Here is an 18,071-nt window from a genome sequence, read left to right as displayed (position 1 = left end):
CTGCCGGCGGAGCTCACGGGCGCGTCACTGCAACTCCCCCTGGCTTCTGCTCCGCGGCTGCTGAGTGACCCCTCATCTGGGACTCTCCTCAGCTCTTTCCGGGACAGTGGCGCAGCTGCCCCTCTGTTGGTCTTCCTTGGTCTCTTGTGTTCTGGGGGCCTCTGGATGTCTGGAGTTTTGATCTCCTCCACACCTGCTTCACGCCCTGGAGGACGGGGCTGTGGCCCCCCCACACCCTCTAGCAGATTATTACATGAAGGAACCTTTTAAAAAAACAAAAAAACAAGCGCGTCCATGCTCACAGGTGTACACACGGGTGATCACACCCACAAACTACACCCTTTTTGGCTCCTACCTCAAAGCACACTGTGTTCTGTTGATCTTATGTGCTGCACAATAATGTTTAACATTTAGTATTTACTGTCATATTCCCATATATCATTGTGATGTTGTTTATTCTATTACTCTTGTTCTCTTCTGCTTGCTTTCTTTTTTCTTTCTCAGCAGGTGATCCAGGTGATTGATATATGCATTTTTTTTCTCTGCCCGTTCTGTTGGTTTTTGTCTTTTGCCCTTCTCCCCCGTCCCTCTTCTCAGCTGTTTCTCTTTCCCTCTTTCTTTCTCCCCTTCTTTCCCCCAGTCAAGTCTGTCCCGTATTCAGTAAGTGAAAATAAAATAAACAATAAAAGGTGAATCAAATGGACCATTACGGCAAGGCTGGGATGGTCAGTTTGGTAAAGTAAATCCGTTGGGCATCTTTCTTTGCCTTTAGACAACAATTCTGATGGCAAAAGAGCCAAACGGGACAGGCCCAAAAAAAAGAAAAAAAAAAAAAAAAAAAAAAAAAAAGAAATTTAGGAGTAACATGGCCTTACAATCATTTGCAAAATTGGCAAACAATTCCAAGGAATTGAAACAGGTCGAACTGGTTCTCAACAAGAACCGGTTTTCGATACCCATCCCTACTCAACATACGCTCGTCATATTCTGTGATATGATTTTCTCTGAGGTGTTTGACAAGGTTAGTGATGTTGCCACAACCATACATGCCAACCCTCCCGATTTTTCCGGGAGAATACCGAATTTCAGTGCCCCTCCCGAAAATCTCCCTTAGCCACCATTCTCCCGAATTTCTCCCAATTTTCCACCCGGACAACAAAATTGAAAAACCATATCGCAGAATTCATAGCGCGGCCCAGCCAATTCCAGTTTCCAACAATGGCGGCAGTGACTTAGTTTTAATATTACTCTCATTTCTCTTTCTGGGTCGCAAAAAAACTTTTAACATATTTTCAGGTGAGAATGTAGCTGTGTAAACTTCAAATATCTGAGCCGACCGACACATCGTCTTCAAACCCCCGCGGTCTTTCGCTACTCGGGTTAAACATGATATATAAGTCACTTTGATAACTGAGATTAAAGTTATTAGATTAGATTCAATTAAATTTAACTTTATTAATCCCTCAGGAGGGTTCCTCCGGGGTTTTCACACAGCTGAATAAACGTCAAACAGAAAATGATTAAACAGAAGAGTTTATGCCAGCGCCCGGTTATATTTTAGATTTGTGAGTGCGCACGCCAAGGGGCTGCGAGACATTTATACAGCCGTATTTCGCACATGACTATGAAAGGCGGAAGAGGAAGTAGTTCCTTTGAATGTAGACAATCCGAATGTTATCGTTTCTTTCCACTGTGTTCCTGTTAATGATAAACTACAAATTTACTCTAAATTACTAAAATATCAATATTTTAATGTGAGAATTGATTCTAGAGCATAAATGATTGGTATTGGAGGAATCGATATTTCAGGATCGATACGCACATCACTACTATTTGAGGGCTACATGACCCGACACAACTCTGACTTACTCAGGGGCTCTGATAGAAATAAAGGGGGTTTTCTATGTAGACCAAACCTATTCTTGTGTCAGTATATATGATATATTAGGCTTCTGATTGGCCATCATTTCTAATTAAAGCTACATAACTACCTGCTGCTCTTGACCGCACATAAGATTGTTTTTTTGCATTTTGATGCAGACAGAGATTTAAAAATAGTGCTTATGTGGATGTGAAATGTCAGTTTGAAAAAACACCTGTGCACCTGTGCGTGTAGCCTGAGATGTTTTTGGAGTCGCTGGTTTTTTGGCCATATTCACTGCCGCTTGAGGCTAGCTAATCGTGACAAACAATATGATTAGAAATCTGTTTAGTATATGACAGAAAACTACTAGGTGATTTACAATAAATCAAGGGTCATTTTCTCAAGTGTATGGAGGTTTGGTTACCAAACCCCGTGAGCCCATTTCACGGTGTACATTTTCATTTGCCAAAACAGAAAAAATAACGTTGGATTTAATAACGTCAAATAAAGGCTGGTAGTACACAGTACACGCTGCCTCTGTGATAGCGATTTCCTGTGGCACTGAATAAAATAGAGCCATCATTATCGTTATTACTTGCACTGTGGTTTTCCTGCTTTGCAGAGACAAAATGTCCACCATGAAAGGCATCTGTTCCAAACATGTGCTGCTCAAATTCTGACTTTTGACCTTTGTTTTATCTCTGTTATGCATCTTACCTTCATGACCGGCATATCTGCTGACTATATGAGGAGCTAACCCCTTTTTTTAGAGATGTTAAAATGGTCTCCCCACCCCTCGTCTGTAACTGCCACACTCACGCTATCTGCTGTGACTGCACACAGTTTCTCTCTTCCTTTCACCCTCAACACAAACACCCATCTCTCTCGCTCTCCCTGTACCTCTGACATACACACATATACACACACACACATAAATCTGCCTCCATGTCAATACTCTTAATCGCTTCGGCCTTCTTTTGGTATTCAACCCTTGTGACCCTGATGCTCAAAAGCAATTCTTTCTTCACTTTATTTTTGATCCAGTCAGCTCTCTCTCTTCTAGTCCCCTCTGTTCTCATACTGGGGACTATTTCTTTGCTCTTGCCCTTGCTTTGTAGCCCTTGACCTGGTGTCCTTCCTGGTGTGTGTGTTTGAAAACGACCCATGTGTGTGTGAAAAAAAGATGGTCTGAGTAGATACAACTGAAGTCCTTCTTGTAACATCACTGATATGACTCCTTGAAACTCCTTCTAGATCTCGATGCAGGCCCACAGCATGAAGTTGGCACAAACGACGCTCTTAAACTCTCAGATTTGTCCATACACACAAACATTTGTACATACACTCACTTATGTCACACACACACACACTGGGAGTGTGATCTCCTCAAGGTAATTATCATAGCAGGGCAGGCATGCACACGTGTCTCTGGGGAATCTGTGCAAGTTCCTCGTAAACACACACACGCTCCAGGGAGTGGCGTGTGTGTATAACTAAGCCCTTGTTCGTCACTGGGTGTCCCTGAACGCCTTTGTCCTACGTCGATATGGTCGTTTCGGAATTCGGATGCCCCGTGAGCCCTCCCACACCCCATAATTAGTGTCACCAAGGCAACCAGAGAAAGAATGCTTGTATTCTTGTCGTGGTGGCAACTGCGTAAGCGCTGGGGGCCGGAGGTGCTAGTTGTAGGTGTTGGGAGTGGGAGGGTGGGGGGTGAGAGACCTCAGTCTGTCACTTCATGTGGTGTCCCATGGATGCTTCACAGACCCGCAGACAGGTTGTGATACCGTGGATGGATCAAACTTTAAGCCTGGGTGATAATTTCCTTGTCAGTTCAGCTAACGTTTGCATTTTTTTCCCTCTGAGTTGAACATGTAACCTGTTACCTGGTATAGGTGCCCTGTGTGAAAATGTAATTACTCCCTAAACCTACTGACTGGTTGCGCCACCCTTGGCAGCAAGAACTGCCGTCAAGCGTTTGTGATAATGGACAATGAGTCTTTTATGAGGCTGTGGAGGAATTTTGGCCCACTCTTCTTTGCAGTATCCATGGTTCCAGTAATTATGGCAAGCAACAAAGCAGCCTCAGACATCACACCACCACCACCATGTTTGCCTGTCTGTCATGTATATCATGAAATGCTGTGTTAGTTCTACGTCAGATGTAACAGGACTCAAACCATCCAAAAACTTTAGCTTTTGTCTCGTCAGTCCACAGAATATTTTCCCAAAAGTCTTGGGGATCATCAAGATATTTTTTGACAAAGAATTTTTCTATGGGTGTTGTTTTTGCCCAGTGTCTTTCTTATTCTCGTTAGCTGGGTATCGGGATCTCCACCCTTGGTCACCGCCTGGCACACATTGCACCTGACCCCTATGGTGCCCCCTGCAGGTGGTGGCCCTACAGGAATGTGAGTCCATGTCCCTTCTTTGGGCTATAACCAGCACGGCCCCGTGGCCTAAGGCCCAGTCACCAGGCACTTGACCTCAGGCACCCTCTCCAAGCCTGGCTCCTTGTCATTTGTGAGCTGTGGTGAGGCCAGCTGCTGCTGAACTTCATCGGTAACAAGCGGATGAGCAGTCAGGTTGCAGCCTACATTTCTACCTGGTCGTGTTTCTACAGTAGAATAACTGTTGCCATCACTTTGAAGTGTATTTGTGCTGAATTTCATCGTTGTTTTGTGTTGTTTGTGTTCATACCCAAATGCTAAGAGAAAGATGTGTCCTCATTAGGATAGGGATTTGTGTTGGTGTTTGGGATTGTAGCCTCAGGTGTTCGATTGTTAAGTAATAATTTTGATACAGTGTGTTTCAGGTCATTTTAGAGAGTAAGATGAAAGTAATGTAATGGGTGGTATAATGAATGGTTTTCTCCTTGGAGTAATTAAGTAATGTACTGCATTACTTCTAATAAATGTGTTATGTCTAATGTGTGTAATACATTACCTTTTTGAGTAATGACTCAACACTGATCACAACATTAGACCACACAACATACAATTAATTTGCATAAATGTAATGTGGTGCTTAGTAATGGTGGTAACTCTCAGAGCGGAGCTAGTGAGAACCCAATAAGAATCGCTAAGAGAACTGATAAGGAATTGAATCAATAAGTAAAATGTATCATAGAATCAGAATGGCTAAGTTCTTATCAATTCCCATCCCTAGCCAATATTCCTTAACATCAAAAGGAGCCAGTTCAGGTGGTTCGGGCATCTGACAGGGGTACCTCCTGGGAGCCTTCTGGGTGAGGTGTTCCCAGCATGTCCCATCAGAACAATGCCCCGGAGCAGACCCAGCACAACTGAAGAGATTATATCTCTTGGCTGGCCTGGGGACGCCTTGGTGTTCCCCTGGATAACCCTGAGGTGGGTAGGGAGAGGAAGGTCTGAGCTTCTCTGCTTAGGCTGTTGCTCCCACCACCTGGCCTGAATAAGCAGAAGAAAACTGATGGATGGATCTTTCTTATTGTCATTCATGAACTCTGACTTTAACCAGTGCGCCCCAGGGCAGCTGTGGCTACAATGTAGCTTGCCATCACCAGTGTGTGAATGTGTGCGTGAATGGGTGAATGACTGAATGTAGTGTAAGCACTTTGGGGTCCTTAGGGACTAAGTAAAGCGCTATACAAATGCAGGCCATTTACCATTTAACTGTAACAAGTGAGGCCTACGGGTCTTTAGATATTGCTCTGAGTTCTTTTGTGACCTCCTGGATGAGTTGATGCCCTTTTGGAATAATTTTGGTAGGGTGGCCACTCCTGGGAAGGTCTGCCACTGTTCCAGTCTTTCTCCATTTTTGGATAAGGCTTAGAAATAGCTATGTATCCCTTTTCATACTAATAGATGTCAATGATTTTGTGTTTCAGCTGTTCTTGAACTTGTTTAGATCATGGCACGATGCATTTCTCTTTTAGCCTGCTTCACATTGTCAGACAGGTTAAGTGATTTCTTGATTCAACAGGTCTGGCAGTTATCAGGCCTGGGTGTGGCTCAGGAAATTTAACTCAGTTTTCTAAAAAAAAAAAAAAAACTTGTTTAATTACAGTTAATCCATGATGATTTAACAAGAGGGAGCAGGGAGCTTTTCACACAGGGCAAGGTAGGTTTTAATGGCTTTCCCCCCCAGCTTACTAAAACAAATCATTGATTAAGAACTGCACTTTATATTTACTCCGTTTATTGTTGACTAAGTTGACTAACTTTTGGTAGATTAGACAAGTAGTAGTTTTATTTCCATCAAATGCTCACATTAAACAGTCTGACAGCCTGGACAAGACGGCACCACGATGATTACAACCTCAAAAACTAACAGTACAAACTAAAAACAGCTACTACACACTTCAAGCAAGTGAACACAATGTTTTGCTCATTTGGAATGAAAGATCAATAAAACTCCTACAGGAATAAAAAATGTAAAAAAAAAAAAAAAAAAAAAGCTACATTGAAAGTCTCTGTGTCATATACTGGCAGAGAACCACAGGTAAACCAGCAAAGACATATTTGTGAGTAAAGATTAAACATTTTATGACATTTACTCTGGTCATCAGTTAACTGTAGTGCCTGTGGGTTTGTTGAAGGAGAAAGGGGACAAGATGAGCATGATGAGCATGCAAGTCCTCACAGAACAAACTGAATGACCCCAGGAGCCACAGAGCTTCTCTTGTAGCAACTGGTGGGTCTCTACTTTCCTCTGCTGACTGCTTTTGGTAACTACAAGGCTTCAGGCAATAAAATCCTGTGAGCTGAGCTGTCACTGAACAAAGTGTTCCCTGCATTAAATACTGTGTTGTTGCCATCTTTGACATGATCAAAGACATTCTGTAAGTAAGTGCCACTTCACAGCAATCTTGGTAACACTTCTGGTCAATTTTTGAGGATTTATTTTGAAATTGTATCTTACTTTAATGGATATAAAACCTGCAAACAGAATCGCAAAGTCAAAACTGCTCTCCAGGCATGTCTTAAAATTAAGTTTAACAGTTATCACAATTCATTCTACCTAATTTTTTAGTTTTTTGAAGATGAAATATAACAACACCCGTAGTCTGTGACTAGTCCATACAAACAGTTACTTATTTATTAAACGAAATATTTAAACGGGTCTTTTAAAAATACATTTCACTAATATTTTCTTCCTTTATTTTAAATTGGCGGATGGATATGTTCTAGCGGTAATAGTGACAAGTCCGGACTTTCCCGTAAATCACATCACAGAAACCGTTGGTGGCGACCAGTGGCGATGTGTTCTCTTCTGCTGCCTTTGGGTGACGTCGGAAATGTAGCAGGCATTACCGGCAGTGACGTTTATTGAGTAATACGTAGAAAACTGTCACTAGTAGTGCTACAGTGAATGTTAATGTAGTGCCAGTAATAAAACTGATTTGATTCATGCGTCAAGTACATTTTGTTTTCGGGATTAAATTGTTTATGGTGTTTATCTGAAGTATTTTGACACAGGATTTTTAAGGTGAAATTGAAGCAAAGAGTTGACTAGTTTAAAACGGAAAGCAATGAAACATTATATACCAGGTGAAATGTTTTGCTTATTATTAAAATATTTGTAACTTATATTTAGAATATTTAAATACATTCAGGTTACGTGCACTTGTAAAATTTAACGAGTCAGCGTTGCGAGACTATTTACCACCGCGGATGTACACAGCGTTTCCATCGAACAGCATGTTGACGTCACGCACTTCGCCAGTCACCCTGCTCCGCTGTTACCGTGTGGAGGCTGTGTTCGCTGTAGCTGCTAAACGTTGTTTTTCAGGTGAAGATGGCAGCAGGTCCTCTCTCTGTATCTTCCAATGCCTCCACTAACAATGATGGGATTCTCATTGGCGACAAATTTTACTCAGAAGTGTACCTTACAATCGACAACTCGCTTGTACCGGAGGAAAGGCTCTCAACGACGCCGTCGATGTTCGACGGCCTCGACCTGAACACAGAGGCCGATCTTCGTATTCTTGGCTGTGAGCTGATTCAGTCAGCGGGTATTCTCCTCCGGTTGCCACAGGTAAGCGCTCTTGACTGCAGTGCATTAGTGTTGGGTGTTTAATAATAATAGGCGAAAGTTGATGTGGCTTGTAGTTTCTGCGGCCTAGTTGTCAGCAGTGTGCTAAATGTTAGCTCTTGACGTTGGCGTGGTGGAATTAAAATGGCGGCGATCCATTGTGCAAGGTTAGGCCAGTTTACACAAGACGATGTACAATTATTATGCTCTTTTTTTTCGCCCCCGTTCGACAGGTCGCAATGGCAACAGCTCAAGTACTTTTCCATCGTTTTTTCTACTCCAAGTCCTTCGTCAAGCACAGTTTCGAGGTAAGTGTGTTAAGAGTTTCCGGAGTGTTGCCGGGCCGCTGTCGGCCGGTATTGTTAGCATAGCATTGCATAACGTTGTAGCTACGTTAGTGGCAGCCATATTGTCGAGTCTAACTCCACCAGTTAAAGAACTCAACGATGAAGTGAGATCTCCTATGAGTGTGAAACTGAGCACAGACTCGAAGTACACAATAGCACTGCATTAAAACACTTGCACTATTGTAGTGTCAGCATTGGTTTCAGTACATCATTACGTTTGTAGAGTGGATTGATAGGTATGTAAAGAGTACACATCACCCCCCACAACAAAACAGGATAGGGTTTATATTGTTGCCTCTTTTTTTTGTCTCGTGTTTGTGTTCTGATCACTTGAGCTCAGTTTTCTGTAGTAAACATTCCTGTTTGCTTATCATTTTATTTTCCAGATTGTTGCCATGGCTTGCATCAACTTGGCCTCCAAGATAGAAGAAGCACCACGGCGAATACGAGATGTCATTAATGTTTTCCATCACCTGAAGCAGCTCAGAGGAAAAAAGTAAGCACTCCAAATGAATCCAATGTTCTCCTCTTGAAAATAATTATTTAACATGTAAAAAATGCTGCATTGCAATGTTTTTTTTCCTGTTTTTGTTTTCTTATTTTTGTATTATGTAATGTTTGATGCTGATCTGTGTTTTTGCTGTGAAAGTGCCCTTTTGTTTATCCATGTACTCTAAACCATTTTAAAACTTTTCAGTTTCCGCTTCACTGGTAGTTTTGCAGTGTAATTGTCTACATTTAACATCAGTTTGACATTGCACTGAAATTAATGCCTCAAACAACTGGCTTCAAAAATTCAAGTCTATTATTTGTAAGACACAGTCACAGACAAAGCAGCTGTACCTGTGTCTTCATACAAATCTGTTGATGTCAATATTACAGATTTTGGCATTAACTTGACTTCTTTTTTCCCTTGCAACCAACTAACAGCGACCAGCTACATTTACCAAAGCCTGGGTGATGTGGAATGGTACGTAAGATGAAGCTGTCGGCATGAACCATGATGCGAGGGGGGTCTCCCTCCTCCCCCAGGCCCACCCCACCCCCTCCTGCGGGAGACTCCCGTGGTCTGAGCCACCGCGGGGCACTGGGATCGGGGATGACAGGTTGGCCGAAGGTCCTTGGCCCCCGGGGCGCCTTGAGGACTCCTGTGGTTCAGTCTTAAGCTTTGGGTATCTGTCCGTCATTCTGCGGACCCTTGGGTAATGTAGTTTTCTTCTCTGACTGCTCCTCACCATGCATTTTAATTGTGCTTAAAGAGCAACACCCCATCCACCACCAGCTGCAACCATGGCTTTTAAAGAAGTATCATCTTGTATGTTAGAATTAGAATGATTAGTTGGTTACTGTGAGTCTGTCGGTTTTGTGAGGGTCAGTGCATGTTCTCTAGCTTCAACAGTTTGCCATTATATGCTGTTAATTTGATATTGCATTTCTTAAGTGTAGCTGTGAGGTATATATAAAAGAGGTGTAATGTTAGGTTGGGATTTGTGCTTGTTGTATTGTCTTTAGTCCTCAGAGGTTATTTTTGTTTTCGCTTTTTTTCCATGCATGTGGTTTGTAGTGTAACATTCACATTAGAATATATTTCAGACATTAGAATTGCAGACTCGGAACTTTATATTGAAGTTTACTGGTTTGTCAGGGGTCGTGCTATATAATGAATGACTCTCACAAATCATTGTGGTTTAATTCCATTCCAGATTTTAATTCCATCTTGTGGGCACGATGACAGGCAACTTGAGCAGACGTTGGTGTATCAGCTTTGTTCGTTCGTGTTTTTTTTTGTTTGTTTGTTTGTTTGTTTTTTGTTGATTTTCTTTCCACGAGTTTGTCTTCATCAGTGGAATGTTTTGGGGGTCAGTGAAGCGTAACTTGACTCAAAAAATCTCTGCTCTGAATGTTTTCCTTCAAAGTCTGGATTGCCTGCATCCAGACAGTGGTTTTGGTCAATTAATTTGCAGTATACTGACATACAGTATAAGAATATAGATGAGAATGAGTTGTGATGGAGTACAGTAATGGCGGCTTTCCATTTTTATTTTAAATTGGCGTTAAGATTGAGGTTCAAAACGTCTGTTGTGAAATCGTAATGTTAGCACCAAGTTGATATTTCTGTTAAGGCTGTGGCACAGGGTGTGTTTTTTGGGTTGAGGGCTGTCTTTGAATCTCACAAGCTTTCACTGGAACCACAGGAGTCCACAAACCCCAGCAAACTGTCAGGCATGCAAACAGTTAACTGTTGCTTTGAGTTGGTTGAAATGGGAAAAACGAAGGGGCGCAGGAATTCAGAAGGGCACTGTCTTTTTTTCTTTTTTTAAATTTTGTTTTTTTTTTTTTTTTCTTTTAAATGCAAGAGGGAACCAATATTTTATTTTGATTCCTTTGCAAACTAGGACTCCAAGTCCATTGATACTTGATCAGAACTACATAAATACCAAAAATCAAGTCATCAAAGCGGAAAGGCGGGTCCTGAAGGAGCTTGGATTTTGTGTGCATGTCAAGCACCCTCACAAGGTGAGTTTCTTTTCTTTCTTTTTTTGGGTAATAACATTTTAAATGTAATAAGCAGCTAATGCAGCTGTACAGGAGACAGGGTTAAAATATTATTCTTACTTAACAGAACAGGTTTGATCTTGGAGACGCTCCTGGGGCTATTGAGCAGGGTATTTTTTTAACTTCAGTGTATGATTACAGATCGTTGTCCTGTATCTTCAAGTCCTGGAATGCGAGAAGAACCAGACATTGGTGCAGACAGCCTGGTAAGTTAATAGTTTTTCACAGACAACACCCCACCCCCCCCCCCCCCCCCCCCCCCCCCCCCACCCCCCCAGCAGCAACCTGTGTCATGTCTGCAAGAAGTGCTACCAGACCTGGGCTAAAGATGAAGTTGAACGAGTTTCAAATGGTTGAATTTCAGAAGAGCACTTGATTTATCTGCCAGGAACTTGGGACTGACCCATATGTGGACCACCTGTCAGATAAGTAATGTTCAAGTGCCTACCAATTTACAGGCAGGCATTTGAAAAACATTCAACAGCCATTTTGCCCAGGTCTGAGGACGACATTTCCTCACTCCATTTGAACCCTTCCACTTTTTTTTTCTTCTTTTCCCTGATGGAGCAATTTGTGTTATTACAAATTTACTACTTGTCTCACTCTCTTATCAGCCCTTACATGGCTTACTGTAAAGTCTTTTTTTTTTTTTTTTTTTTTAAATTTGCGGTGCCTGGGGGACTTGGTTTAACTTTGTCCTTTCTCTCTACTCTTTGATTAAAGGGTAGTCCATGCTGGTAAGTCACATAAAGAACCTCTGAACTCTGCCTCCTCCAACCACATGACCTCAGGAAGCTCCCCCCATTGGCTGGCTGCCCCTCTCCAGACAGCCAGTCCCAATGCCGAGATTCACTGAAGGGGGCGGGCGGGACTTTACCCAACAGCCAGCATCGTCTTGTTTTCTCTTGGGTGTCCAAAAGGATTTGTATTTTTTGGTCTTGCTATAAAGATTTTCATCTGTAATAACTATTTTTGCCAAGTAGCTACAGATAGATGTATATTCTAACTTTTTTTCGTTTACTTGCATTTATCAGTGAAGTAAACTTAGCCAGAACAGACTTTTTTTAACTAGTTTACCTGCCTTTTTTATTTATTTTATTTTTTTATTTACAGTAGGTATTGTGTCTTGTCCCCAACTGACGTGGTGTCCAGACATGTGTCTGTCTTACAGGCTGATCGAGTTCTCAGGTTTTGCCTCCATGGACCTGTCTCACCCACGCAGCACTCAGAATCCAACATCCATGTGTTATCTATAGCAGAGTTGGCATGCTAGTTTTGTTCTAGGCAGTTTGGACTGAAGACACTTTATCTGAATGGCAGGTTTTCAGCATTTGCAGAAAACTTTTAACTGGAGCAGTCCAAAATTTTATGTATGGTTGGAAATTGGTATTGACAAGGTAATCCCAGTGCCACTGCAATGCAGAGGAAGTTTGACTGTGTTAGATGTAGTTTTTTTCTTTCTTTCCCCTAATGGTGGGTTTCTTGTGTGAGCTTTCTGGGATTAGTGTTTGGGTACTTTAAGGAGTCTCACCACCATGTTTCTGTTATCACACTTCTGTTTTTGTCTTTGTGACATCTATTTCTTAAGGACATAGATGTGACACTACCCCGTAACTTGCCTGATTCACAACCTGGCCATCATGCCATTCCTAATACTCTCCCAATGTCTAATCTCATTTATTCATTGTCCTAGACAACCCTCTGACACATAATCTGTTTTTAGCTAATCATCACCTGATGTCTTCTAGAGAAGACCTCTAATGAGTCTTACTAGAAGGGAGTTTCACTCAAGTGGACTTTGTGGTCATTTCAGTTTGCATTATACAGTTTTTACCTAAAGTGGTAAATGTTCTGTGGCTGAACCTTGAATAAATGTTAAAATCCGTTTTTACTTTGAGCATATCAGCATACCACTGACTTCAAGAACCACCAGTTGCATGCTACATGACATGCTGTGCTACCCAGTTCCCCTCAGATTTGTGGCAGCTGCATCTTAGATAAATATTCTACATCTGCGAGCCTGCATGTTCCCCACCTTGTATGGCATGTGCCCTTGTCTTAATCGTCATTAGAGCGTAACCTTGTTGGCCTCCGGGCACAATTAGATGAGGTGGAGTTGGCAGGTTACCAGTAGATAATTATTTTTTCACCATCCGTGTCTTCATGCTTTATTTGTGATGTGATGCGCTCTCATGGATGCCCCAGAGAGAAATGGACAAAGTTAAACCTGAGTTTATCTCACTTGAGCACTGTGTCAAATCCAACAGTCCAGGGGTCCAGTTAACAGTGCTTGTTCAAAGAAAATTAAAAAAGTTAAATCCCTGGTTAGGAGCTTGTACTGTAGAGAAATGTTACAGATTATTAACCTGCAGTACTGGGTTATAGTCAATGGGTGTAATATTGAAAGATGGATTTAAGGTTTTGTGTGGAGAAGATGCTATGTTTTTGTTCGTTCTTTTGTCTCCATAGGAACTACATGAACGATAGCCTGAGGACAGATGTGTTTGTGAGGTTTCAAGCTGAGACGATTGCCTGCGCTTGCATATACCTTGCTGCCCGAGCACTGCAGGTGAGAGGAAATAGTGAAAATCTGAAACTTTTCCTGTTGATAGTCCCACATTGGCACATCAAAATGTCTTTGTCTAATAAGAGCAATTTGATAAATAACTCTGCCTTTCTTTTTCAGATACCGCTGCCAACCAGACCCCATTGGTTCCTGCTGTTTGGAGCCACGGAAGAAGAGATCAAAGATATCTGCATCACCACCCTGAAACTTTACACCAGGAAGAAGGTAAATATGAGTGCAGCGCTTTCCTATGCTTTGCATTAACTATAATCCATCCACAATGAGTGTGTTTTGTGACTATTGCTAAATAGATTACGCTCAAGTCCTGAATGATAAAACATGTCTAGAACACACTGAAGCATGGGCCGTCTTTAGTCGATTTTAAAAAGCACTGGGTCAAGTCTTGGTCAGACCCTTTGAACTCACATGTTGGATCAATGGATCAACTACTGTGATTGGCCTGTTCCAATTCCTCAGTGCTTTTTACGGCTACTTCCCCCCAGTTTTTAAATTTATTAGTGAGAGAATAACAATCATGATTCCAGTATAAGGAATAATAATCATCGAGAGCAGGACTCTCAAATGTGAACACGTTTCTGGAGGGAGATTTCTGAAACTATCAGGATTCATGTGAGGGAATGTACAAACAAGTGGGAAAATAGAGAGCTCGACATGCTCCTGATTCTTCATTAAATGCTGGTAGTCCAGAAGCAGGACATCATCAGTTACCTGAATGGCTCACATAGCACTGTAATGTAGTAGCATAATTGTTGATAAACCATCAATTTATCTGCTAACAGTTACATTAGGCTGCGCACATTCCTTCTGGGCATTTAAAATGTGATTATAGCAGAAATCAGCCAAGCATTTTGATGTGACTGGAGACTAAAGCAGACAACTTACCCATTAGACTTGAGCTGGGACATGAAGCAAGCAGAGGCTTCACTGTAACTGAGAGCTTTTCTGTGTTCAGACAGTGTAGAGTCTAAAAATTCAGATGAAATCCCAAATTGTACAGCTCAGCAGGCTGATCCAGCAGCTGTGGAGGCAAAACTTTATTTGTCAGTTTATTTTCCATTTGTTCAAAACTGAGCTTGAGATTCTCAAATAAAATAAAAAATACATGAAGTTAAAAAATGTTTTCAATTTAGGTAGGCCTTAAAAACAATTGAAAAAAAATCACGAGTAGTAGAGTTAGTTCAAAGGCTGATGTCATTTTTCTGCAATCTCGTCAACATATTGTGACAGATTACATCGATCCAAGGTTAAAATAAACTAGCATACACTCCTGCACTGTATGGCTCAGGGGAAGGTGCCTGAATGAAAGTAAGAGCTCTTGGCAGACTTGGTGTAAACTTTTTTTTTTTCTTCCCTTAGCCTAACTATGAGCAGCTGGAGAAGGAGGTGGAGCGAAGGAAAGTGTTCTTGGCAGAGGCTAGGATAAAGGCTAAGGGTCTGAATCCTGATGGTACTCCTGCACTGTCCACGCTGGGTGGCTTCTCACCTGCTTCCAAACCGTCCTCCCCTGTGGTCAAGGTGGAAGAGAAGTCCCCGAACCCCCAGACTGTCAAACCAGTTAAAAAGGAACCAGACAACCGTACCCAGGTCAACAAGAGTCCACATAATGGGTAAGAAACGCATTTTAAGTCAATATTTTGCCGTCATTTGTAACAAGGTAATAGTTGTGATCTCTTACTTGCCTGATAGTCTGTTTTCAAGTTCAAAATGTTTGTCTTCAGGTTAAGGAAGGAGGTAAAGATTGGGAGGAACAGTAGGAGTGGAAGTCGCTCTCGTTCAAGAACGCGTTCGCGGTCAAGATCGCGCTCCTTTCGCAGACAGTAAGCTCTACAGTTTTGTGTTTTAATGTGTGTGAATGTGTAGCTCTACCTTCCTAATGTTTAAAAAGATCTGATTTTCATAGTCTGGTTGTTTTTCATGTCCATTTTTCCCACCTGTTGTTTTCGCAGTTACAACAGCAGACGCAGCCACTCAGGGACCTACAGTTCTCGTTCACATTCTCGCTCTCACAGCCGTAGCCCATCACCACAGCGGCATCCGCCGTCACCACTCCTCCCCCACCTTAAATCCAAGTCCAGTCACCACAGTAATAGCGACTCCAAGCCCAGCGGTCGTCACAGCAACAGCGGAGGTGGAGGCTCCGGTCATAAAAGGAAGCGCTCGCACTCTCGGTCGCGGTCCCGCAGTCCAGTCAAAGTAGAAAGGGACCGTGACAGAGAGAGGGAACGCGAGAGAGACAGAGACCGCAGCTCCTTCGATCTGTCGTCAAAGAAACACAAACATGACCGAGGAAGTGGCCATCGAGACCGGAGGGACAGGGAGCGGTCCCGATCCTACGACAGGGACAGAGAGAGGGAGCGTAGCCACAAGAGCAAACACCACAGCAGTAGTGGGCACTCGGGACACAGCCGCCACCGTCGCTGAGACCCAAACCGACCCACTCAGGCTCTGGGGCTGATGGTCACATGAGTACTTTGAGTATATGCAAATCAAATTAGACGCGCCCTCTGAACATTGACTGACAGATTGATGTTTAAATTTAATATTTGTGCAGAAGGTAAAACAGAAGTTAACCAAACATCCATGTAACAGAAAAGATTCTTGTACCTTGCTTTATTGAAGACCAAAAATTTTCAAAAACCTTGTCGAAGCTGCCGTGACTGAAAACACGTTTAATTGGATTTGCCATTTTGTGTACCAGCAGGGGTCCTTCCTCTGAATTTGCTGGGTTTCTCATACACACCTGGCATCAGACCATCAGCGTATACAAGTTGATTTTAATTTTTCAAATTTTGTTGAAGTCACAAAACATCTGCCCAGCATTATGATTCATCTCAGTGGAAACAGTGGAGCCAGATATGTCACCACGTGTCTCATGTACAAATGTCTTTGATGGAATCGGGTTGCTTTGAGTCTCCTACAGAGCAGCAGATCTGTAGCTGACATTTATCTTGGGTGGTTGATGGTTTTGCGTCTACATGCACACTGCAGCTGTGACCACCACCATGAGGTGCTCTACAATTACCTTTAAACATTTGCCCAGACTGGCAAAGGCAAGGTTGTAGTGTGACATCAGCTCCAGACCCAACCATATATCCTGACAAACCATCTAGCCTACCCAACCCAGCCCCCTCTTGTTGTTGTTCCCCCCCCCCCTTTTTTTTTTTAGTTTTACATATAATGTTATGGACATTTGGGGGGGAAATTATTTACAGTGTAAAGACGGATTGATGACCACTGACAAAATGTGAATGCTTTGATTTATAAAAGCAAATGGCTCAGTGGACGTACTGAAGAATAAATGTAAAATAAACATTCAGGAAAGATCAAAATGTTTGCACAGTCTTTGTTTTCTTTTTTTTTTTATTGAACAGATATGTGGCTGATGCTGTATTTTGTACAGTTTCAAAAGAGTACTGTCTATTTGACTTTTTATTTTATTTTTTATTTTTTGACCTCCCAGCAGGGAGTGCAGACTTGCTGCAAAAAGATTTTAGGGTTGTCAGTTTTGTTACACTGGTTTTTAGTCTGCATGTGTTCATGTCCAATTTTTATTCAGTAATAAATGAGCTATGCCACTGACCTGTACACTCCTTTATTGAATTTGTGCCTGGTGTAAAACAAAAACAAAAACAAAGAAGCATTGGTTCTAGTGGCAGGAGCCGTTGTTTGATTTGTATTGTTGCCTTAAGTGGAGACAGTGAAGTCTCAGCTGATCGGAGGGTAAACTGAAGCTATGATCTGAAATGCATGGACTCAAACAGTTGGGAATACATCTGATGCAAACGGTTTAATCCTGCTAGTTTGAGTTGGAGGCACGGTACACATGAAGGTTAAAAAGAAACTGGGAGGAAAAGTGACATTTATGGCAGCCAGGGGGTGCTGTAGGCCTTAAGTTTCAGTGTTATACAGCTTTCCATGTGTCCTCACTTGAATATCCTAAAACACTGATTAAGAGATTTAATGTAAGAAGGCCAAACGAGTTTAATTGTAGCCACAGCTGATACTTCAAACTCAAACAAAAAGGGATTCCAGAAGGTTTTGCTATGTATGTTTGTCATAGTTGCCATGATTGAGCAAAGTTTAACTATTTAGGGTCTGTTTTTAAGCAGGATTAATGATGAGTCATTGTAGAGAGTCAGCAGGTGGTATTCAGTCACCATTAATGGTTTTAAATACATTTTTTCCTGCTAGGACAGCAGCTCTCTGCATGTGTTATCAGTCACATTATGGTGATTTGTAAAACGTGCAGGTATTCGTTGAAGAGAGCTGATGGAGACTACCGAGTATGTCAGAATTCCTGATGATGGACGTTAGTGGTGCTCCATGGAGATGGATGGTGAGAAAGGCAGTATTTTTCCACCAGCCTCGCAGAAAAATCGCTATGAAGCGAGATAAGGTGTTGGAGGTCACTTACAGGACTGACATGATATTCTCTGTGATTCACAGATAGTCCTGTAACACGCTGTACTCCAAGCAAAGAGGCTTCAGATCAGTAGTCACTGTGGTTACTTATGTGTTTATAGTACGAATAAACAACTGAAAGAGTGCATCACAAGCTGAGCCCGGCTCACTCAAAACGTCCAGCTGTCAGAAATGATTTGTTGCAGTTTAACTGAGCTTGATCTGAATTTGATTATTATATGTAACTGCTACCAGCTCTGACATGCACTGTGCTGTGTCAGATCCTACAGCCACGCTGCCA

The 18,071-nt window shown here is 42.1% G+C and overlaps 1 protein-coding gene across 3 annotated transcripts; it reads left to right on the top strand.

Moving 5' to 3' along the window:
* The first annotated feature begins 7,555 nt into the window (after positions 1-7,555).
* On the top strand, positions 7,556-16,948 carry ccnl1a (cyclin L1a). Of its 3 annotated transcripts, none has more exons than XM_085379495.1 (10): positions 7,556-7,882; positions 8,113-8,187; positions 8,613-8,722; positions 10,623-10,743; positions 10,924-10,988; positions 13,252-13,351; positions 13,469-13,573; positions 14,726-14,976; positions 15,088-15,186; positions 15,316-16,948. In XM_085379495.1, exons 1-10 carry the CDS (start codon positions 7,643-7,645, stop codon positions 15,788-15,790), a joined length of 1,641 nt encoding a protein of 546 aa, XP_085235621.1. In that variant the 5' UTR covers positions 7,556-7,642; the 3' UTR covers positions 15,791-16,948. The 3 variants fall into 3 exon arrangements, with proteins under 3 accessions (XP_085235621.1, XP_085235622.1, XP_085235624.1); XM_085379496.1 differs by lacking the exon at positions 7,556-7,882 and adding an exon at positions 9,157-9,428 and having other exon boundaries at positions 8,166-8,187; XM_085379498.1 differs by lacking the exon at positions 7,556-7,882 and adding an exon at positions 9,157-9,332 and having other exon boundaries at positions 8,167-8,187.
* The last annotated feature ends 1,123 nt before the right edge of the window (positions 16,949-18,071 follow it).

This window comes from Rhamphochromis longiceps, linkage group LG14, assembly GCF_057381845.1.
Source record: "Rhamphochromis longiceps isolate RC_006_pf linkage group LG14, R_longiceps_female_GT1.1, whole genome shotgun sequence".
NCBI classification, from domain to species: Eukaryota; Metazoa; Chordata; class Actinopteri; order Cichliformes; family Cichlidae; genus Rhamphochromis; species Rhamphochromis longiceps.
The sequence above is the reverse complement of the archived record's forward strand: the minus strand, read 5'-3'. Positions and strand labels throughout refer to the sequence as shown.